The sequence below is a fragment of the Hoplias malabaricus genome, chromosome 4 (genome assembly GCF_029633855.1).
Source record: "Hoplias malabaricus isolate fHopMal1 chromosome 4, fHopMal1.hap1, whole genome shotgun sequence".
Classification (NCBI taxonomy): Eukaryota; Metazoa; Chordata; class Actinopteri; order Characiformes; family Erythrinidae; genus Hoplias; species Hoplias malabaricus.
In genome coordinates, this window is record NC_089803.1 from 71,395,879 (window position 1) to 71,420,710 (window position 24,832).

General features: G+C 38.7%; 1 protein-coding gene across 1 annotated transcript; it reads left to right on the top strand.

Moving 5' to 3' along the window:
• Positions 1 to 2,905: 2,905 nt before the first annotated feature.
• Positions 2,906 to 24,797, top strand: cmah (cytidine monophospho-N-acetylneuraminic acid hydroxylase). Its single transcript, XM_066669695.1, has 15 exons — positions 2,906 to 2,912; positions 9,305 to 9,510; positions 10,678 to 10,769; positions 13,796 to 13,905; positions 14,302 to 14,492; positions 15,307 to 15,387; positions 18,590 to 18,656; positions 19,581 to 19,662; positions 19,772 to 19,909; positions 20,871 to 21,006; positions 21,542 to 21,679; positions 22,585 to 22,753; positions 23,394 to 23,510; positions 23,733 to 23,848; positions 23,977 to 24,797. The coding sequence occupies exons 2-15, from the start codon at positions 9,311 to 9,313 to the stop codon at positions 24,185 to 24,187; spliced, it is 1,848 nt and encodes a 615-aa protein (XP_066525792.1). The 5' UTR covers positions 2,906 to 2,912; positions 9,305 to 9,310; the 3' UTR covers positions 24,188 to 24,797.
• Positions 24,798 to 24,832: the final 35 nt, after the last annotated feature.

Consider the following 24,832-nt stretch of genomic DNA (forward strand, 5'->3'; position numbering starts at 1 on the left):
CACAGTGGAGCAGCAGGTAGCATCTTTGTCACATCTCCAGGATGGTGTGTTCTCCCTGTGTCTGCGTGGGTTTTTTCAGGTTTCCTCCCATGGCCCAAAACACAATTTGGTAGGTGTATTGGAGACTGAAAAGTGTCCGTAGGAGTGAGAGTGAATGTGAGTGTGTGTCACCCTGTGAAGGACTGGCGCCCCCTCCAGGGTGCATTAGCACCTTGGGACTCCAGACCTTGACCTGGATTAGGATTACAGAAAATGAAAGAATGAAAGAATATTGCAACGATAAGTCTCTTCAGTTCCCAAATGCTTAAAAAGTGCCATTAAAAGGAAAGGTGATTGTAACCATGCCTCCGTCCTGACATTTCTGGCGTGTTGCAGGCGTCAGATTCTAAATGTGTTGAGAGACAACAATAGAAACCTTTGTGCTTTTTTTAGTTAAATAAAAATATTTATTATCGCAGTTTATAAAATGTCTGTCAAATCTGCCCAAGCTGGTTCTCCAAGCCACCAGAGGTCGCACTCACCAGAATAGTAGGGCACTTGCAACACCTGTATCTAATTAACAGCTCATTTATTCAGTTATTTAAGTTCAATGTTTTGTGTTTTAGGTTATTGTTTTGACCTCAGTCTGCAATTCTGAGCGTGATTTCTCTTCATGGTACTTCTGGCCTTCAACACTGTTTTGTCTTTGGTTTGTTTGTGACTTTGGAATATTTCCTTTTTATTACTTTTTCCCTTTGGACTTGATTTTGCTTCTGAAGAAACCTTCAACTGATTCCTATCCTCACTGGAAAAGTCATATCCCTGACCGTGTCCAACTCTTCCAGAAACAATGTGTGTACATCACTTTCCATCCACAGGGTTACCGTCTGTCTGCAGCAGACTGTGCTCAGTAAAACTGCGATATCCTCATTAAAGAAGCTGTCTGCTCAGGAACATTAAGTTAGTTTGAATAAAAGGATGAACACTCACCTTTTTTTTCCTTGAGAGGCAGAAATGAGCAGAAAAAAAAGCTGTGGATATGAAACCCAAAGTACTGTAAAATGTCAAGTTAATAACCCCAGTGGCTTGTTGTCCAATCGCTAGTGTCTCTGACACCCACCCATATGTCACACATTAACCATGATAACAACTGCTGTCCTTCCTGGGGTTACACATGTGGCTCCTACACAGTTCACAAAGCAAGTCGATTGCAGTCACGGCTTTCCGTTGTGACCTAACTGTGGTGTAGACCTAGTATCTGGACCTAGCCCTGGATTCTAAGCGTCAATGTAATTCTAATGAAGTATAATACACTACACACTCAAATCTCTGCCCCTGTTTGCTGCTGTAACACCTCCTACTGCTCCACACTAGGTGCTGAAACACTTCTGTGGGGATTTGATGGTGTTCATCCTCGATTAGTAAAGCCAGGCAGTGGGGCTGGATGATCAGTTGTGGATCATGGCTAAGTCATTCCAACGTGTCTTACATGGGGTAGGAACCAATGCACATGCTTTTGCAGCACTTTTCCTTTGACCAATACATTCTTCTCTCTTTATCATTCAGACGACATACAGACTATATTCAGACTTCTAACCTACTTCTTTAGGTTGTAAACTAATTTTTTGATGAATTTAATTTAAAATGCGGGTATTTTTTTGATGAATAAACCAATTTTGAAAAAATACTATTCAGCTGAGTTTTTTCTCGTAGTTTTCCTCTGAAAAAATGAAATACAAAATGGAACTGTGGCTCCAGCAGAAGCCATTAAAAATTTCAGAGGAGTTTTCTGTTTGTTTCTAAACTCAAAGAGTGTAATATTAATAATTCAATTAATAAAGCACCTTTCACGAACCCAAGGGCGATTAAATGGTGTAATGGCACTTTTCCACTGAAAGGAACCTGCTCGACTCGGCTCTGTTCTTCTGCTTTTCCACTGGTACCTGGATCGGGGACATTTTTACTCCCTCTTCATGCCTAGTCAGTATGGCATGCATTCGGGGCCAAAACTCCAAAAATTATTAAGTCTTAATTCTGATGTCTGTACACTTAAAAATCATACGTGTCCAGATGTAAAATATGTTTATTGATGGAGTGAGAGGTATTTCTTTTACATGTACAGACAGCATGTTTTACATCTGCGGAAGTATTTTTTTTTACCTTAACATACATAATTGTATGTTACTGCTGCATTTGGTGTGGTTTTCAATGCCCACGTTTCCTGTTAGAGACAGGGTTTTGTGACGCCGCTGCCTACATTTCGCAGGGGAGCTGTGGTAGTGGAAAAGCGACCAGGGAAATGCACGTTTATCTGAGCCGAGCCGAGCCGAGCCGATGCCAGGCAGTGGAATAGCCACCAAAGTGACCATTTATAGACAGTGTACACAAGCGTCTTCCTGTGAGTGTGAATAAAACTGAAGATAATGAGAAAAAAACCTTCCAAGTGTCTGCATTATCAGCAAGAAAATAAAAGTCAGAAATAAAATTAACCACCCTCAGCAGTGTGTGTGACTTGCTGTAAAGATCTGGCAAATAACAGCCAGTCACATGACATCCTGATCAAGTGGTGTGTGTGTGAGTGTGTGTGTGCGCCCGCATGCTCCTTTGGGAGGGGGGGACGTCAAGACAAAAATGTTTAAGAAACACTGGTCTTCTCCATATCCTGAGTGTGTTAAAGCTGCAGTAATAAAAGGCAGTGCGCGGTTCCTGGTAAAGTCCAGTGTCTGTGGACAGTCAGGGGCCGTGGAGCTGTGATGAATAAAGCCCTTGAGGCCTGTCCTGCAGCTTAGACTCAGATAACATCAGAATAGCATCAGAGTCTGTCTCATGACATATACCTACAGCCACTCCCTTCCACATCCCCACGTGCACACACTATATAAAGCGTGTGCGCATTAGAAGTGTTTCTAATTCTAAATGCTGTACTGACGGAGGTAAGAGCTTTTTAGGTTTAATTTCACACTCTTCAGATTAAAGTCGACAATGACTTGTACCTGCTGCATTACACTTCAATTTAAATGATTTATTTTACAGTTTTACTGTTCCTGCTTTAATGGTTATTTTGGTAGATTTTAAGTTTAGTCTTTTTACTGTTATTCACAAATATAAATATTTATTGAAATTAATTATACAATAAAATCTATAAAAGAAATGAAACAGAGAAAAGTCTATGAAGATGTTAATTAAGGATTTTTAAAAAAATAATTCCAAGTAAATCCAGCAAACCATCTGTGACATAAAATAAACACATTATATATGACAATAAACACGATAAAATAATACAGCCATAAAATTGAAAAGAGAAATTATGGAAACTGAGTAAAAAATAAAGTCCAAAGCAATTAAAAATTAAAAGCTGAATCTGTGAAAGTGAGACACGTTTAGTGAGGTGTAGAATGATCTGGAAGGTGTTCCTTGTTGCTGAAGCACTGTGAATAAAAGTAGACGGTTTGATCAGTATCTGATTAGTTTCAAATAACAGCTTTACAGTGATCAGAACAATCCACTGTTTTTACATCAATATCTCACTTTAAAAAGTGTGTTTTAGATCCAAAATCACTGTATTTTTATGTCTAGTCTCCATTAACAAAAACAGATTACAAAAATTTTTTAACTGGAGACTGAGTGTGTTAAAAGTCATCAGCGATAAATCTGAATGCAGACTGCTGAACTGATACCCACTTTTCAAGAAGAGAAACTGAAGCAGGCGTAGATTGTTTTCTGATGTAAGAACTCAGAGAAACGAGACCTCAGCAAGAGGTGGATAATAGGTGACATTTAAACTGTGGTTTATTTCATCTAAAGATTGAATAAATAAATAAATAAATAAATAAATAAATAAATAAATATATCTTACATTTACAGATAATTTCACAATGTATTTAAATGCTACTTTCTCATCAAGCGAAATTCTTACTCGGTCCTTAATCCATTCGTGGTGGAAACAGTAAGATATTCATGATCACATTGTGCTGCAGCGAGCGACATGTCTCTAGTCTTTTTTGCATTGAGACTAATTTATGCTAATTGTGTTCATCAGAGCAGAGTTGAAGGCATTCAGTAACGGAACTTGCAGCATCTGTAGGGGAAAAGGCGCCTGTCTGTTGCCTGTTACACCCAACAAAAGAGGAAGCTCTTTTTAGAAAAAGTGAAGAATAGTAAATAACATTCTGAACAAACGTAACATTATGAAGATTTGTTGAACGCAGGAAACTGTACCTAAAGCTTCAGAGAGGTCAATTAAAATAGCAGCACAAGATTTCTTTCTCTGTAAAGTGGAAACAGTATAATACACTACACTCTCAAACCTCTGCCCCTGTTTGCGGCTTTAACACCTTCTACTGCTCCACACTAGGTGCTGAAACACTTCTGTGGGGATTTGATTGTATTCATCCTCGATTAGTAAGGTCAGGCAGTGGGGCTGGATGATCAGTTGTGGATCATGGCTAAGTCATTCCAACGTGTCTTACATGGGGTAGGAACCAATGCACATGCTTTTGCAGCACTTTTCCTTTGACCAATACATTCTTCTCTCTTTATCATTCAGACGACATACAGACTATATTCAGACTTCTAACCTACTTCTTTAGGTTGTAAACTAATTTTTTGATGAACTTAATTTAAAATGCGGGTATTTTTTTGATGAATAAACCAATTTTGAAAAAATACTATTCAGCTGAGTTTTTTTCTCATAGTTTTCCTCTGAAAAAATGAAATACAAAATGGAACTGTGGCTCCAGCAGAAGCCATTAAAAATTCCAGAGGAGTTTTCTGTTTGTTTCTAAACTCAAACAGTGTAATATTAATAATTCAATTAATAAAGCACCTTTCACGAACCCAAGGGCGATTAAAATTGAAAAGAGAAATTATGGAAACTGAGTACAAATAAAGTCCAAAGCAATTAAAAATTAAAAGCAGAATGTTCTGGAAGGTGTTCCTTGTTGCTGAAGCACTGTGAATAAAAGTAGACGGTGTGATCAGTATCTGATCAGTTTCAAATAACAGCTTTACAGTGATCAGAACAATCCACTGTTTTTTACATCAATATCTCACTTTAAAAAGTGTGTTTTAGATCCAAAATCACTGTATTTTTATGTCTAGTCTCCATTAACAAAAACAGATTACAAAAATTTTTTAACTGGAGACTGAGTGTGTTAAAAGTCATCAGCGATAAATCTGAATGCAGACTGCTGAACTGATACCCACTTTTCAAGAAGAGAAACTGAAGCAGGCGTAGATTGTTTTCTGATGTAAGAACTCAGAGAAACGAGACCTCAGCAAGAGGTGGATAATAGGTGACATTTAAACTGTGGTTTATTTCATCTAAAGATTGAATAAATAAATAAATAAATAAATGTATCTTACATTTACAGATAATTTCACAATGTATTTAAATGCTACTTTCTCATCGAGCGAAATTCTAACTTGGTCCTTAATCCATTCGTGGTGGAAACAGTAAGATATTCATGATCACATTGTGCTGCAGCGAGCGACATGTCTCTAGTCTTTTCTGCATTGAGACTAAATTTATGCTAATTGTGTTCATCAGAGCAGAGTTGAAGGCATTCAGTAACGGAACTTGCATCATCTGTGGGTGAAAAAGCGCCTGTCTGTTGCCTGTTACACCCTTAAAACACACTTTACTCAGACACAGACTCAGAGCCACATACAAACGCACGCACCGCAGTCATTTTGAAACCAAGCAAACCAAGATAACATTATGAAGCTTTGTTGAAGGCAGGAAACTGTATCTAAAGCTTCTGAAGAGTCAATAAAAATAGATTTCTTTCTCTGTAAAGTGGAAACAGTATGATTTCAAACAAGAGCATGCACAAGGTGTTGTGTGTTTCTTTAAAATACACAGGAAATCATCTTTTGAAAGAATGAACCTTTAGTGACTGAAATATTTTCACACGATCATTTAGAGACAGAGCTATAGTTAGTTACAGTACTGTGCAAAACTCTTAGACACCTAAGACTATCATTATTTAAAATAATGTATCTTCTCAGTACGTGTGGTGCTTGTTTAAAAATGTATATTTACAACAAATACAGTAAAGATAAAAGGATTATGTTTTCTATAAAATAATATCTGTGCTGTGAGTGTAGGAAAAAAATGGGACGTCTCTCAAAAATTGATGAAAAAATGAAAAACCTTTATTACGGTACCATGTACCATGGGTTCAGCGGAGCTGGACTGAACATTGAGTAATAGAAACACACAACTTATATAGTTTGACAATACCGCCTTCCATCTCAGCTCCTCCTAAGAAACACAATACACATGGAACCCTGTCATCTGTGAGGAACTTAATGTGTATTGAGTTCTGTCACCTTCATGTCTAGACTAGTACCTGTTCATATACTAAATATGTCAAATGATCAACCTATCTCTAGGAAGACACACTGGTTTGGAACATTTGTTATGATATTAATATTGTTGATTGCAGCAAGTTAAGCCAGTCACATTTGGGTCCATGCTGTAATTTCTTACATGAACGAGTGAAGAACAGTGTGTTTCCAAATGTTTCTCCTGATCGTATGGATTTGTTAAATTTAACACAGTGAATGAACTCTAAAACCAGGAATTGTTTGTTTGTTGAGTAAATAAACCATTAATGCCCAGAAAAATAGCTTTTTAAATCTCATTTTCTCAGGTGTCAAAACACTTTCCACAGTACTGTATTTGTCCATTTTGAATTGGATCCCAGCGCAAAGCATTTTAAAAAATATTGGAACAGGAAACAAAAGGCTGGTGAAGTTGTGCAATGCTACAAGGAATAAATACATTTAGATTGAGGTTAATGTAGTAGGTCAATGATATGACTGAGATTACAAACAGCGCCTCAGCGCCTTTCAGAAGTAAAGATAGGATGGGGTTTACCACTGGGTTGGAAAACAATGAAATGGTTCAAGAATAGTGTTTCTCAACTTAAAATAATAAAGCACTTTGTCAGGAACGCGGAGGGCAGACTGACGGAGACGAAAGCACACACTAAAACATAGTTACTTTTATTTACAAAATATAACGAAACAGAGACAGAGACTTGAGCAAAAACCAAAACAAGGAAAAGCAGAAACAGACAGACTTGAGACTCAAAGACGATGGAGAAACAAAACAATGACAGAGGAAACGAAGCGAGGAACGAATGGGACAAAACGAGGAACAGACAGACTGAAGGGAGCGATATGACTAAGACACTGGAAATGAAACAACTGAATACGAAACACTACAAAGGTGAAATGTCCGACAAGAGGACATATTTATACTGAACAATACCAGCATGTAATATTTTTGTAGTAAGATTATAGTGTTACTATTAAATAAGAAAAACTCTTTAAAAACTGCCAAGCATGAATACTGTAAAAATACTATAACCATTACATACACAAAAGTCCAAATCTACATTTAGAATTAAAATCATTAATGCACTTTATTAAAACCAAATATATGCAGAATGTGGACAAATTTCAGGTACATTCAGGTACAACTTTTTATTTTTGCCCCTTGTATTTCAGTAGCTTTTATTGTTTCTAACCAAAAATAATTCACAATATCAAATTACATTATTGCCCTTGATGGATTACAAAAAAAGTGCCCAAATCTTTATAGTAAAACGTTGTTATATTTATATATTTATATATACTTTTGATCTCACCAGATCACACAAATAGTGATCGTAATACATCATGAAAATTTTAATAAAAAACCTGGATTACTAAAACCTCATATTTCAAATATCATCATTGATATTTACTGATTAACCAAGACACACAGAGTCCGTTTAGCCTTGAACATGACCCTTTAAAAAAAGTATATTCAAAGTCCATCAAATTTCTTTAAAAGTGAGCATACACACGGATGCATGGTTCAGGACTTCTCGGTTGCTCTTGACATTGACCATCTCTGGGGTGTCTCTGAGGTAGTCTCTGATAAACACTGCTCTGTGGGGGCAAACGTTGTCATCTTTGAGGATAGAGTTCGGTCCCAGACTGTGGAGATATGGGATTGGCACTGGTTGCAGAATTTCATCTCCATATTTCTGCATTGATATTGCCTCGTTTTTCCAGTGAGGGAGATGCCGACTCACACCATCAAACAAAATAAGCTCATGGGCACAACCCACATACTCGGCTCTACTGCTCATCCCACAAATGCATGTTCCTTATAAATGTGGCACCATTTAAAAGGGAAATTAACAGTAACGGTATAAAGTTTATTAGCAAGAAGCACTGTTACGACAAAGAAATTTGGTGCTTACTTTTGGTGCTATGTTTATTTGTCTGCAATAATTAGAGGAAATGAGTGAGATAAAGGGTGAAATGTATTGATAATTACAGCTAGATAATGCAGCATGTCCTATTTGGTGTTACAAATGAACACTAATACTTTGACACTGTATTTTGTTATGGTTTTCCTAATGTCATATCGTATCCTAGTGGTTCATTAAATCACAGTCAAATATTAAATATGTCACAAAATCCAGAGAAAATATTCAGTCTGTTTTTATTATAAGAGACACCCATCACAACCACAGAAAGTTTTGCTCTATACTTCCTTAAGCCGCCTAAACTCTTACAGCCCCTGGTGTTTTCTGCTGTTGACACAATTAAGGACAGGTACAGGACGCGAAGGTGTTACATGTGGCCACACACACCTCTCAAATTTCTATCAGTTCTGACCATGTTTGATTCTGTAAAACCACCTCCAAATCACTTACAGAAGATCATCATTCTGTTCGACCTCATCGTCAGAGTCTGTTCAGGAGAATAAACTTTTCAGCTGCTCACCTTCTTCTTGCTGAAAGAAAAACTTGTAGAATGTAAAGAAATGAATCCAGAACCATTTCTATTCTAAGGATCTACAGGAGGAACCATGGGGGAGTGTCAGTCTTTAAAGACCAGAGGGATCGGGTTTAAAACACAGCGTTCAGGATTAGGCTCCAATGAAATACTGTGTGTAGAGTGAGTGCTAGAGCTCAGAGCAGAAACATAGCATCTCCAAACTTTCAGAGATATGACAGTTATATCCTGTGTGTGTGTGTGTATTTGCATTTGTGTGTGCGTGTGTGTGTGCTTGTGTGTTTGTGTTGGTGTATGTGTGCGCGTGTGTGTGTGCATGTGTGTTGGTGTATGTGTGTGTGCGTGCGCATGTGTGTTTGTGTTGGTGTATATGTGTGTGTGTGTTTGTGTGCGTGTGTGTGTGGGTGTATATGTTTGTGTGTGTGTGTATGTGTGTGTGTGTGTGCGTTCGTGTTGGTGTTTGTGTGTGTGCGCGTTCGTGTTGGTGTTTGTTTGTGTGTGTGTGTGTGTGGGTTTCTGCTAGTTCCCCATGGCTCAGGTGTGTAAGACAGTTTTGAAGCTGGACGCTACAGAAGTTCAGAGTCTAAAGGAAGGAATAAACATTATTAATTACCCAGATGGACCCGGTTTCATCATCTACAAACAGCTGGACACTCTGAAAGCCTGCAGGAACCAGTGCAAACACCAGGGGGGGCGCTTCATCAGAGATATAGAGGATCTGGACCAAAGGTGAGAGAAGATGAGAGTGTGCCAACCAGTGGCTCTCACTAAAGCTGTGTTTGAACTGGGTCCCTACCCCAATTCCCCTCACTATTAATCACTATTAAGTGCACTATAATAGGGAACGGAATTTAGAAAATTAGTGAACAATTCCAGACACAACAGGGTTTTTATCAAACAGCGCAATGGATTATACATATCCGCTGTCTACTAGTGTACAAGGGTTGTATACTACATTTTGCAGTACATTGTGGGATTGTTTGAGTGTCTGATTGATTAAACAGCACTATAAAAAATATAGGTCCACAGCCTCATTAAAATATTCATCAAGCCACTTGTTCTCTGGCTTTAATAACCTGGAGATCTCAGAAAGGCAGTACCTCTCAGATATGTACAGTGTAATAGTATGGGTTGTAGGGACCAATGAGCTGACATCAGTGTTCCCTCTAAAGCCCCTCCCCCAAATAAAGCTCCTCCTCCAAATAGTGCTCCTCCCTTCAGTGTTCCCTCTACAGCTCCTCCCCCAAATAAGGCTCCTCCTCCAAACAGTGCTCCTCCCGTGAGTGTTCCTCTAAAGCTCCTCCTCAAAATAATGCCCCTCCCTTCAGTGTTCCCTCTAAAGCTCCTCCCCAAATAGTGCTCCTCCTTCAAATAATGCTCTCGCTTCAGGGTTCCCTGTAAAGCCCCTCCCCCAAATAAAGCTCCTCCTCCAAATAGTGCTCCTCCCTTCAGGGTTCCCTCTAAAGCTCCTCCCCCAAATAATGCTCCTCCTCCAAACAGTGCTCCTCCCTTCAGTGTTCCTCTAAAGCTCCTCCTCTAAATAATACCCCTCTCTTCAGTGTTCCCTCTAAAGCTCCTCCCCCAAATAAGGCTCCTCCTCCAAACAGTGCCCCTCTCTTCAGTGTTCCCTCTAAAGCTCCTCCCCCAAATAAAAGTCCTCCCTTCAATGTTCCTTCTAAAGCTCCTGGGAAGAGGGCTATATTTGTTTAGGGGCAGAGCTTTAGAAGGAGAAAGTACTCCTTATTTGGAGGTGATTGTACCAAGGTCCCACTGCTGAAGTTTATATATAAAGCTGCTTATTAAATAAATAAATGAATTCAGTTGCATAAATAAATAGGTAAATTAATAAACAGACCTGAATCTGTGTTCCATGTGTGTAAACACTTCTGTTTGCAGGACGGTGCGCTGCACTAAACACTTTTGGAAGCTTAATGTATCTACGATGAAATATGAAAATCCTCCGGACAGTTTCCTGCAGGATCAACTGGGTGAGAATTCTTTCTTTCATGAATATTAATTTTATATAAAAAAAAAAAGCCACACACCCCAAATACCCAGAGGAAGGAAAAATTAAAAAAGAGATCTACTTCATATCTCTTTAGTCTGCCCTTAACAACATTGAGATCAGATGGAAATACAAAAATGTAGAGTAGAGCCCCCTGTCACCACAGGCTCATCCACGGGGATCTCACTGAGTGGGACAAACCTGTTGGACATGTGGACAAGCAGAGAGTGCTGTATGGGGCTAAATCACTGGCATAATTAATTTAGTCTGTATTTGGAATATTTGGATTATAATTATCTTATATTAATTTGAATATATCTACATGTAATTTTTCCTAGATTTAGTGAATGCCTTTAGCTCAGTGCCAGATAAGGTAACCTGAACCCTGCAGTTCGCAGGGTAAAAAGCACAACTTATATAATCATCTTTATAATTCTTGAATGTCTCAATGCATCTCTGAGCTCCGTATACCGTTAGCAACCGCAGATCCTACCGTTTCTAAAGATAGCACTTTCATCACTGTGCTGTGAAGCCTCTGGGAGTAATCCAGTTTGAAACAACACCTGAAAATCAAGGCGCTCCTTCAAAATCTATGTTTTATTTTACTCTCATGAAGGATTCTAATCATATTCACTATAATCATAACTGACGACTCTGCTCAGGACAAGAACCACGGTATTTTTTTTTTTTTTATGGCAATTGTCTAAGTGCAACCAGGAAGGAGGACCGCTTCTCAGGCCCGAGGAGAAATCAGAGAAACAAAGACACAGAGTCAAGCATTCTCTCAATCTCTCCCTTTATTGAAAAAATCATGCAGTATATATATGACCCCAGTCATATACACCATCATGTGTGCCATTTGGGTGTTATTACATCATGTCTCACTCCATCAACACAAACATTCCCTTATTGGTGCCTCGTTATCTCCTATTTTATTGCTGTCAGGAAAAATGGTTGCGGACGGTGAGGGATGTCCTTCAGTTTGTTGACTGCCTTTCTTCCACTCTATCTAGTCTCCCATTCTAATCTCAGCAGCACTTTCCTCTTCCCACAGTCTCTGCTATCTCCTGGGTCACAGTAAAACAATGTAATAAGTCCCTTCAGGTCCACACACTAAGCTGCACACTAAGGCCTACATAATCTAGTAAGATTTAATCAAGATTATTTAATACAATTACTTCCCTGAATATATTGTGTCATTAGATATCATTAACCATTACTCATTGGTGTTAATCTGCATTTTCCCATCACAACTTTCAGTTTCGTTTTGACTCAAGTGACGTCAACCCACGCTGTCTCCCTATCATTGATTTATAGTTTTTCAAGATTGTTGTAGGTTTCACTTCAAATAATATTGCATTAGATCAACAGATATAAACTAAAAAGCTTAAATAATACTTTACTGTGTGTATTCTAAATAAATAAGTATTATTTCATCATATTTTTAAAAGATTATAATAATAATAATAATAATAATAATAATAATAATAATTGTTATTATTATCAGCAGCTGAGAAAACTGCCAATGTGTCAAAACATTGTTTATTTGTTGAGATATTGTCCATATTTGCCCTGAACTAAATTCCTGAAAGTCTGGGCCTGCTGTGACTGTCAGATCTTTATCAGTCATACATCCCAGAGCTTAGAATATCAAGAAAAATAAGTCAGTCTGATGCTACACATTTATTTTGTCACAGTAATATGCCATTTAATGAATTAGCATCAAAAATGCTCATTTTTCAACCAACAGACACCTCACACTAACAATCTGTGTCCAGATTTCTGAGGTGGGAGTGTGATTTCAAGGAAAACTTGTACAGGAATGATTCTTACAGTACTGGAGAAGACCAGTGAAGAGTGTAGGTAGATGGTATGGTGCAGTGCTAAATGATACCAAACAAGCTGTGGGACTAAAAGCTGAACTGGTGAAGGCTGTTAATAGCATTGATAGATTGTGTTTGCCAGAGAAGTTGAAACTGTGGTGTCTACAATTTGGCTTACTGTGGCCATTGTCTGTTTATGATCAATCACAGAAGTAGAGAGGATAAAAAAAAGGATTTTTAACAAGGCCATAAGGAAGTGACTAGGGGTGCTGCAGTGTTTAATCAGTGTGGCATGGTATGGGAGAGGGGTACTGGGTTAGCCCGAGCTACCTCTCACAAGTTTAGTTGAGGTATTTAAATGTGCAAAGGTGAGTTGCGAGATGATTTTGTCAGGATCGAAAGATGCAGTGGTTAAAGCAGCAGCACCAATCACAAAAGCAGGAAGGAGGTGGAACCTACATGTGGCAGTGCAGGTAGCTAGGAGCTCATTAGAGCTAAGGGATGTGATTGGCCAAGTGCAATGTGGAAGAGCGGGCCTTGGGTCAGGTGATTCGTGGAAAGCATTTAATAAAGCCACATCACCAGAAAGAAAGCAACAGCAGCATCACCGGCACAACAAGGCCAGTGGTTTCACTGGGAGAATCTAGAGAAGTGGAAGATCACTTGGGCAACGGAGGCAAGTCATATTAAGTTTGTGTGGAGAAGGCACATGTAAGACCAGTGGAGATAGAGTGTGCAACCACATAGCACTTTATGGTAGAACATGTATGAGCATGTGGAAACAACAGAAAACAAGATATTAAATATTCAAAAATAATAATGATAATAAATAAATATTAATTCAATAAATGGGGGAATTTCCAATGCCATGAAATGTTAAATAAAATGACATTTTTGCTAGAGAACTCTACTGTAATCTTGACTCACAAAAAAAATTATTAAATATACTGACATAATTAAATTAGGGGCAGCCTAAATATGTCAGTATATATAATAATTTTTTTTAGTGAATCAAGATTACAGTAGAGTTCTCTAAAGCTCCTCCCCCAAATACCCCCCCCCCCCCCAAATAAAGCTCCTCCTTTGAGTGGTTCCTCTAAAGCTCCACCCTCAAATAAAGCTCCTCTCTTTAGTGTTCCCTTTCGCCATTAAAGCTGTGTGTGTGTGTGTGTGTGTGTGTGTGTAGAAGTGTTAAGGTGTGATGATGGAGGTTGGGCGCTTTTGGAGTTGGACCCTCCAGATCCATGGAAGACTGATCCCCGACCGGCAGAGGAACTACAACCTGGAGAAGTTACGGTAGTAAAAACACGTACTGAACATGCACACACACACACAGATATTAAATCCAGGACCTGAAATATCAGAGCTCTCTGGATTAGAGCTGGACAGAATTGGCTTGAGTGATGGTTCTAGATAGGTGTAATTACAGTTATGTTTCTAATATATTCAGAGTTAGGGTTCTAGACCTGTGCAGTAACCAAGTGTGGTTTCATTCCAGAGTGAAGGTTTGGGACTTATATAATTAGAAAATGAGTGTTCTAGATGTTTATAGTAACAGAATGTGGGTTCTAGACTGTTATAATAAGAGAGTGAGGGTTCTAGATTGGTGTAAAGCAAATACAATACAGACTGCCCAGCTTCTTACCAATGATGAACAAACAGAGCTCTCTCTCTCTCTCTCTGTGTGTGTAGCTGATGTATTTAACCCATGCCTGTGTGGAGCTTACGGCTGGGGGGCTGAGATTCATGTTCGATCCCTGGTTGGTTGGTCCTGCGTTTGCTCGCGGCTGGTGGCTCCTCCATGATCCTCCAGAAGACGCCATAGAGAGACTCATCAAAACTGACCTCATCTACATTAGCCACTCCCACTCAGACCATCTAAGGTCAGTACACACATACACACACACATACACACACACACACACACACACACACACACACATATTCCTTTTTATACTCGTATAAAAAAAGTACTGGATCTAGACTGCTTCCATCAAAGTGTATGGGTCCAAGGAAAATGACGCCGTGGTCTTTTGAAGAGGTTCAAATGCTCCTTGGATTGGTGGCCGATGAAAGAATCCAGTGAAAGCTGGACGCTGCAACAAGGAAGGAACAAACTCTACTGATCTGTCTGAACTGATGACGGAGCTGTGTTCAGTCCCAAACAACAACAACACGCCAATACACCATGAGTAAACACCGCTTAACGATACCACCGCCACTGTTGTGGTTTCCAAAGTCCACTGTTCCCCTTAGAGACGAGGGTTAGAGATGACACCAGATTTCGGGGGGGAGCTGTGGGAGTGGAAGGAAGAGAGTAGAGTCCCATAGAGTAGTCACCACACAGTGGAAAAGCTACAATAGGCTGTGGGTTCTAGATTGATGAACAAATAGAGTGTGAGTTCTAGTGTAGTGTATTTACAGAATGTGGGTTCTAGACTGAAAACAGAAAAACACTCCACACAATAATGTACTGTGCATGTGTGAAATAACACATGCTTATGTTACATTTTTAATTTAATAATAATATAATGATTGTCTAATAGTTCAGAATTTTTTGCTTCATGTTTCTTGGGAAAAAATATGTTCTCTTTTTTAAAACTTCATAAAAGATGTAAAAACTAAAGTAATAAAGGCAGATGACTGGTGCTCTTGTTTACTGACATGTAATAAATGCGTGATGTTGTGTTTTTGCAGTTATCCGACTCTGCGGCTGCTTTCAGAGAAGAGACCCGATGTTCCGATTTACGTCGGACAAACATCCAGACCCGTTTTCTGGTGGGAGTTTTAAAGCAGGTTTTATATATCAAAGACATCATTTAAATTACAATTAAACCCTGGAGTTCTGTGGGCATTTATCACTTTATTAAACCAATATTATACATGATATAAACAATAAACACCATCGGCACAATGTTTAGAACGTCCCTTTTTCAAATTTCTTTTGATGTTGTGGAGTGACCCATGGGACCAAAGATGCTAAAGGGGCAGAGTCATGCAAATGGCTCCAAGCCGGCCCCTGTAATACTTAAAATTTTTTTTTTATTAATTTGGCTTGTCAAAGCCAAATTACTGTTCTTCGAAATATTCTTCTTACTAGTATTCTATTTGCAAAATGTAAAATGCTACTCCTCCTAGGGTTTTCATGCTACAGCCATGAAACTTCACACAATCATAGATCATAGAGTAATAGGAATGCATTGGCCAAAATTTCAACCTGCTCTAACTCGGTCAATTTTGAAGCTACGGACACGAGATTTCAGACGGTCGGACCTGGGCACACCTAGACGCATCTTTTCGGAAATCAGACCTCTCGCACTCATCCGTCCTATTTAATCCCTCCTTCAATATCCCTCCATTCACTTGAATGGGGGATGGCTAGAGTGCGTGATGTCATCGCACTCCTCTGCCCTCACTTTTCAGCTGAACATTTCCCCATAACTTCCTCATACTTTCACCTACAGACTTCAATTAAATTTTAAATGGTAGAGATACTTCCCCATCCCAGCACCTGTAAATGTGAGAACATTTGAAAATCCAGTTTTTGAGTTATGAATTTTTGTTTGGCACTAGGGAAGTTTTCTGCTTCCATAGAGTTCAATGTATTTTCAGAGCGGCTCAGCGCGTAGTTTTTCAATAATTTGTTCTTTGATTAACTCGTCATAACACGATCAATTCTTGCTCAAAATGAAAAATGTTTACACTGAATCGATCCTCTGAGTGTCCTTGTTGTAATGGTCTATTCAGTTAAGCCATTTGGGAAAAGTTTTCCAAGCTATAAGCATTTGTTTGGAGGGTGTGTACACTCCTATAAGTATGTATTGAAATTAATATCTCTAACGCTATTCAATTTTCAGCCAAACATTTCCCCATAACTTCCTTATACTTTCACATTTTGAGTTATGAGTGTTTGTTCGGCACTAGGTAGGGGCCCAGGCCCCCTAGGCTTCAATGTAATTCTTGACTGGGTGAGCACACCTTTTTTTAAAATGTTTGTGTGTTTTTACACGGCCATAACACAAACAATTCTTGCTCAATCTGCACAGTTCCTGCAGCAAATCAATCGCAAAGTTTTTCAATGTGGTGTACGGTTTTCGTGCAGCACTCATTCAAACAGGACATGGTCCTCTCATAGGATGGCAGACCTTTCCGGAACATTGACATTTAACTGCCACTCTAACACAGACACTCATAGACAATACACATAGACTCATGCTGCATATCCCACTGACTTAAGGAAGCCACAGATAAAGGTGGCTGGATTCTTAAGGTTGAAAGCCAAATTCCAGCAGCAGTTTTTTGAACAAAGTAGTTTAACAAAAGTCTTTTTAAGGTGGTAGGGTGTTTTTAAGGTGACTTTGGCAAAATCATCTACTTAATGTGGAAGCCTAAATATAATAGCTGTTATTTTAATGTCGAGTTTTTTAAGGTGTTCTGCAAAAACTAATGAGAGTATTTTTAATGTGGTGTTTATTCTTATGTGACAGTTTCTATAAATTTTAACGTCATATCCATTAAGCTGCAAATAAGCTAATGTGGCAACGATGCTAGCAATACTTGGCAAGCCAACTTCAAAGTTTGTTCATGAACTTTCCCCCTCTAGTTTCACTTGTCTTTGATAATGAAAAGTTAATAATGCTTCCTGCTTTATTTCCAGTTTTCAGTTTCTCTAAGTTTCCTCAAAAGGGATGAAGGCTTTAAATTTCTTTGAGTTTTGGGAGTGTTCTGATATCTGACTTTATTTTAAGATCTGATTAAAAATAAAATTAGGAAATGCTGTTATCATGAAAAATGCTTAAAAACCTAAAGCTTATAACGTCAGGAATTTACCTTCTGTACTCTTCAGTAAAGCTATAGTTATGAAGGGTGGCATTCAGCTAGATAGATAGATAGATAGAAAGATAGACACCACAGCAACAGCTGAGTCCAGGAAACAATTACTTTTTGTTATTTATTGTTAAGGACCAAATTTTGAAAGGAAAGGTATGAAATCCATTTGTTAGATGTTTTCTTAAAGAGTAGCTCTTTAGGGTGGTTTCTAATAGAACCATATCATCTTTTCAATGGAAAATCACAGTTCAAAATGCTGTGTTATAAATAAAGGAGCTATAAAGGGTTCTTTGATAGCAATTTTCAGACCAAAGAACTTCTTGAACGGGTTCCTTTCAGGTTTACATCGGTTTTAGTGGAAACAACCACAGAATACATCATCAACAGCGGGCGGTGCACAATGGCAGCTAACAGAAGTTGCTCCTGTACACCTCGACACTCCCACAGATGTCCTCACTGGTGCTATGCTTCGGTTCCCTCTACGGACAAACTTTTCGGGTTCAACCTAATTACGTTGATGGAAATGCGTTGAACGGTTCAAAATTAGGTTCATGAATCGGAACGGAGCCCGTTCCAAGTTGGTAGAAAAGCACTAAGAGTGATGCCATAGAAGAACCCCTTTTGGTTCCATAAAGAACCATGTTTGTCTTAAGAGATGTGTGAGTGTGAAGAACCTTTTAAAGGTTTAAAAGTCCATCCATTAATAAATTAAGAACCATAAGGTTCTTTATCCATTAAAAAAGTATTTGCAAAAGAGGTTCTTCTATGACATCGCTCTCAGCACTTTTCCAACAAGGAGCAATCTTCTCACTTCTGTTTATTGCCACTGTGCAGCGCCCCGTGTTGATAACGTGTTCTGTGATGTATCCTCGGTTTCACTAAAACTGGTGTAAACACACCTAAAAAGGCACCAAGGTTCTTATAAACCTGAATGGAACCAGTTTAAGGAGATCTTTTGGTTGAGTGTAGTTATAAAGTTAAAATGTAAACTGTTTAATTACTGACTGTTTCTGGCATTTACCACTTGGTCCTAAAAACTGAACTGTGTAAAATCTCTGGATTCTGAACCAGAAAGAAAAAGAACAGAATAAACACAGTGTACTTTCCTTCAACAGTGTGTGTGTGTGTGTGTGTGTGTGTGTATCTGTAGGTATCTAAACCGAAGTGGAGTGAACCTTACGAACATTAACGTTGTTCCCTTCGGCGTTTGGCAGAACGTGAGAACCTTCACTTCACACCTTCAACAACGTTAACAGAACAGTGTTCTGCAGTTCCTTATTAGTTTGAATGAATAAATATTGATGTTGCGATGTATAGGGAGTTGCAGTTTATTGTATCTTTGTCCATAAAGATGTAATAAAGCTTATCCAACCTAGCAACAGTAGCTATGGAGGAACACATTTGTGAGAGAAGCCTAAAGAGACCAGTTAGTAATTACCCCAACTTCCGCCCACTTAAATTACGATGTTGGAAATCTTAGCTAACTGTAAATAAATAGAAGTATTTTACTCACTCAAACCAACATTTTTCAGGAGTTAAATTTGTGTAGATTAATGTCCAAGACTTGCTTGAATTTGAATCAAATATGTTTTTAGATAAAAACACTTTTGTTTAAGTAGGTGCCAATACTGCTAAGATTATGAGCGCCCCCTAACTTCGGCCACCTCCCCTGCTTGTGACAGTCAAACGAGACAGTTGCTACCACATTCAGTGGTTTTGAGAGGTTCACAATAAGATTACGTTTGTCCTGTGTTGGTATCCATACTCTACATGTAAGGATTACAATGGTGGTAAATTTTCCCCTCAGGGAAGCTAACCGGTAAGCTAACTTTTACAATGAGGGAAATATCTGTCGTGAAATGGAAATGTGTTGTGTTCAACATGCAGTTTTGCACACAAAGAATTACAACACTGTTAGAGACACTTAAATATTGTTTAGATGTGTGATTTTTTGCAAGATTGATGTTTAAATGCCCTACTAATGCTGGAACTTACGTTTTATTGTTTTACCCAATGCGATTGGCAAAGAGAGAGCGGAATTGTACCATATACGGCAGTGGCCGGAATTGGAGGATAGCCGGAGTTAGGGGAAAGACTGATAAATTCATTCAATCATTCGTTTATTTACTTACTTTATTAAGGTGGATAAACACTTGCGGTTTATGATCCTGATGGACGGAGTTCACCCGGAGCTGGACACATGTTTAATAGTGGAATATAAAGGTGAGCTCCTAATTGCAGATGGACAATCATTTACAGTGTGAAACATGTCTTATTTCCACCAAGGAGCAGTTGGTTCAGTAAAGTTAGTTAACTCTGGACACAACCCCAGGTCACATGATCCTGAACACAGTGGACTGTACACGGCCGAATAACGGAAGGCTTCCCGTTGGTGTTGATGTGATGCTGAGTGACTTCGCCGGCGGAGCCTCTGGATTTCCCATGAGCTTCCAAGGAGGAAAATACACAGGTCAGCTAGCTGCTAGCCTGCTAAATATCTAATTGCACAGTCAATCTGGCTGTAATATTAATATTAATATTATACACTAACCTTAATAGTGTGAGTGCAGGGTAGTAAACAAAATATTAACACAACACCATTTCCTGCTAACAGTACATAAGCTGTCGCTATGACAACGTAGATCACACCAAGCCGCAGCTGTAACACTGTCTGCCATTTTGTTCAAAGGCTGAAACACAAATATCTCCCTCCACACTGCGAAGTGCACAGTGTGTGTCATAAAATAATCTTTTCTGCACAAAAATATTGCACTGTACGTCAAATAATAAAACAATTATATTCAATAAAAGCTCCATGTACCTCTGTCTAATATTTAGTGCACTGTAGAAGTAGTACATTTATAATTCTGTTCAGTGCACTTTGTAGGGTGTAGAGCACAATTTGGGACACATTTTCCAGACTGGAGAAGCTCATTCCTTCTCGTTTCCCGTTGGATTGTATCTATCATTACCGATCTGGTTCTAACTGTGCACTGTGAGTTTTTTCAGTACTCTACATTGACGCTTTTAACTATACTACACCCTACACACTCAAACACTAGTATTGAAAGAATTAGTATTAAATGAGCAATTGGGACGCAGCCTCTGTGATTGGATGTTTCCACTGTGGCATGTTTTTGTGTGTTAGGATGTGACCTGGATGTCATTACAGTTTCTAATCTAAATATACAGGGTTATTTAGTATTATCCATGCTACAAGGCTATCTGCTAACATATCTTAGCATGTCATTAGTTATTCCAGTCACAGAAAAACATGGCTAATGTTTGTATCAGCATGGTCATCTTCTGATTGGTTGATACGTGGTTCTTAACTAGCATAGTGGCTAAACCACTCTGTGAGTGGCCCCTAGTGACAGAGAGGTATGTGCTCAGTGTGTTTTCTGTTGTTAAAGTGTGTGCTTTTCCTGCAGAGAGCTGGAAATCTCATTTCATCAAATTGGAGAGGAGGAAACTTCTGAATTATAAACATCAGCTGGTGAAGAATCTTCAGCCGAGAGTTTACTGCCCATTCGCGGGATACTTCACTGAGGCCCATCCGGCCGACAGGTGACCTTTACCCATGCAGCACCTTTATTTATAATTTATATATTTATAGCAACACTAGGCAGTATTTTACATTAAAATTACATCTTCAAACAAATGTGATTATTTTGAAAGACACAAGAAACCAGGAAAAAATCCTGGAAAATAAAAATGTGAGTTGCCCTGGGTTTAGCTACAGTACTGGGGCAAGAAAGAGCTCACACTCATTTCTGTGTTCTAATAAAAAGGTTAGTAAACCCTAAATACTTGTAGTGATTTAAATTAACAGAATAGAGCCTCTATTGTTGCTATTCTGGGCTCAGCACTACAGAAACTGCACTATGTAACTTTTGAAGGAGGGTAGGAAACCACAACCCCACCTTTTTCCCCACTCCCCATTGGTTTCAGGACAGTGCTGTAACAGTATATGGCACTCTACAACTGCACGGGGAGCTCAGGAGCAAACATACCACGCCTTAAATAGTTTCCTCTCATATTATATTTTTATAAAATCAGATTAAAAGGGGTTTGATTAAGAAATGTTTAAATAAATCTACAGATACATTAAAGAAATCAACATCAAGAACAGCCCAGAGGGACTGAACAAGCTGATCCAGAAAGACTGCCCGAACACATTCACCTGGACACCAGCACCCGGGGCAACACTGGACCTGGCCAAGGCCCTGAAACATCAACGGTACAATTACACACGCACACCTCCTGCCACATAGACAAACACACAAAAAAACACACATTCACACACACACATACACACGTGCAAACCCACACACACACACACAAACATCCATACCACATACACACACACACACAAAGCACTCTCTCTCTCTCTCTTGCCTGAAGTACAAGGTGAAAAAAAACTTTAAACAATGTTGCACTTTTTTTGTCTCTTTTGTGGCTGTGTGGCGGCCAGTTTGCACAAGTGTTTGCACGTGTCCAAGAATGTTCAGGCTCCGTGACATCGTTGATGGACAGCACCCTTATTATTATATAAGAGCAAGAATAAGAGCAAGGAAAAAAATAAATCAGGAAATAAACGAACGCAAAAAAGAAACTGTTATAAATATAAATGAATAAATAATTAAATTCATACATTGAAAGAAAAAATGATAAAATAGAATTGAAATATTAAATTTTCTTATCATTATTATCATTATTATGGAGGAAATACATTTTATTGAGTCATTTATTAATTTATTTATTTCATTTTAATTTTGACAGGTTTGGTCCTCCATACAGTGCTAGCATGGCATGCTAATTCTTAGCACCTAGCTCCTCAAAATTTGTTTGCCCCTCTTCAAATCTGGTATAACACGCTACATGTTAGCCCCAGGTGCACCTCACTAGTGGGAATATCATTTTGAGGAAGAAATTTTGCTATGCTTTTAATGGCTAAAATAATACAGGAATGTCTTTTTCAGCTGTTCTTGGTGTGTAACACCACACACTGATATTTATCGCTAAAATCCAGTATTTGTGGTATTTACGTGTTTTTACGTACTCTGAATAATTCTGGCTCTGGGTCAATATTTAAATGCTGAACAGTTTATTTGTAGATTTTAACCTGTTTTTTTTTCTGTGCAGTGATGCAATCTCAAAACACGGTTCACCGCAGTTTAAGGAACATTGGGAGTTTGATGTTTACATTGATGAAATAAACGCTGCAGTCCATTCTGAAATATTTAAAAACAGAAACTGGATTCAGTTTTATTACAAATGGGCCGGGTTCCATGACTACAACCTGGTGATCCGGGTAAATCACTTTAAACCACATTAAATCACTCTGAAGCACTTTAAAACAAATTTAGCTTCAGCCTCACATTACCACACACATTAAATTAAACTTCGTCACGTCAAAACACACGTTGGTAGGTGGATTGGAGACTCAAAAGTGTCAGTAGGTGTGAGTGTGTGAGTGAATGTGTGAGTGTGTGTCGCCCTGTGAAGGACTGGCGCCCCCTCCAGGGTGTGTTCCTGCCTTGCACCCAGTGATTCTGGGTAGGCTCCGGACGCACATCCGCCCTGTACTGGATAAGGGTTACAGACAATGAATGAATGAATGTAAGAGAATCAGAATGGCACATTAACCCTAACCCTAATCTGAACTAATATGAGTTTATCTGAAATTATCTGAACTAATCTGAATTGAGGTGTACATAACAGGAATATAATCCAAATTTTTATAAATATTAATAATCTCTGCTCTAAAGAAACATCTAATCAGAACCTGAGTGTGGCACTTTAAGCCTAATCTGAATATATCTGAGCTAATCCGATCTAACCCAACCCTAATCTGAATTAACACTAACCCTAACTGTAATCTGAAATAATCTGGATTAATCTGAGCTAACCTGAGTTAATCTGAACTAATCTCATCCTTCGTTGTCGGACAGATGATTGAGACCGATGATGGGTTTGAGACACTGAAAGGAGGCTACGATTATCTGGTAGATTTTCTGGATCTTTCTTTTCCCTCTGTCAGGCCTCAGAGAGAACATGCATATGTGGAGGTAAACAACAACAAACAACAAAAACAACAACAAAACAATGAGGAAGAACAGTGTGAACATAAATCAGCTGTTTGGGGATTAATGGACTACAATTGTGTTGTGGGGGTGGGGTTGATTATTGATAACTGAACAGATCTGGAACAGGCTGAGAACTGGGGATGAGGAGGAAAGTGGATAAATGAATCTGACTGTAGTTTCTGTTGATTATTGATTATTGATCAGATCCGGAACAGAGTGGGGGTGATGAGGAACGTGGTCCTGAAAGGTTTGCTTTGGGACGATCTCTACATCGGCTTCAACAACAGAATCAGCAGAGACCCGGATATCTACCATCACAAGTAACACACCTAATAAACACATACACACACACACACACACTAGACGCTGTATTCATTTGTACAAACAAGGCTACTGTGATTTTATACAACTGTGTGTGTGTGTGTGTGTGTGTGTGTGTTTTGTTTAGGTTTTGGAATCATTTCCAGTCAAACTTACCACTGGAGGCACCAGATTGGGATGATTTTCTCCAGAACCTTCCAGAATCTACAATAACACACAAACACACAAACACACTCATGCAGCGCCTCTGGTTCTCCGGGATCTCCCTGTGTTTGTGGTTCTACTCTCAACTACAAAACCTGTGCCGATATGTATGGCAGGGTCGTGTAAAAGAATAAAGAATGTAATAAAGTTTACACATGACCACGCCCATATCCCACCCAGACAACCTAGTGGAGTTTAGCCACACCCACATTTCCCCAAGAAATTAAACTCATGAATAAACACTGCATTATACTGCAGTTAGTTATAAAATGGCCACATAATTTAATTGGTTTTGAAGCATTTTAACAAAACACCAGGTGATATTTAACTCTGTTTATCCTTCTTCTTAATATTTCTGACCAGAACATAACCTTCAGTTCATGTTACACACCAATCAATAGTATTTAATTTATACTGAGAATATAATAACAATCATCTACCTCTTGTTTTCACAGTTATAAAAACATGAAATGTGTGGAGAAATGTATAGCTGCAAGCAGTGTTTGGATTCCTCAGTCCTATGTCATGCTCTGACCCTGTTTTATGGTGAAAATACAGAGATTTGAGATTCAGCTGTAGTTGCAACTCAATAGAAGATGGAGCACAGAGCTGCATTAAGCTTGTTTTGGGCTAAAATACATCTATCTGGAGTACAAAGTCTAAGAAGATTATTGTTATTAAAAAGTATATATCTTCTCTATAAGTGTGGTGCTTGTGTAAAAGTATAAACACAAAAACATAAATAAAGGATGTTGGTTCTAAAAGCAGACGCTGTGTTG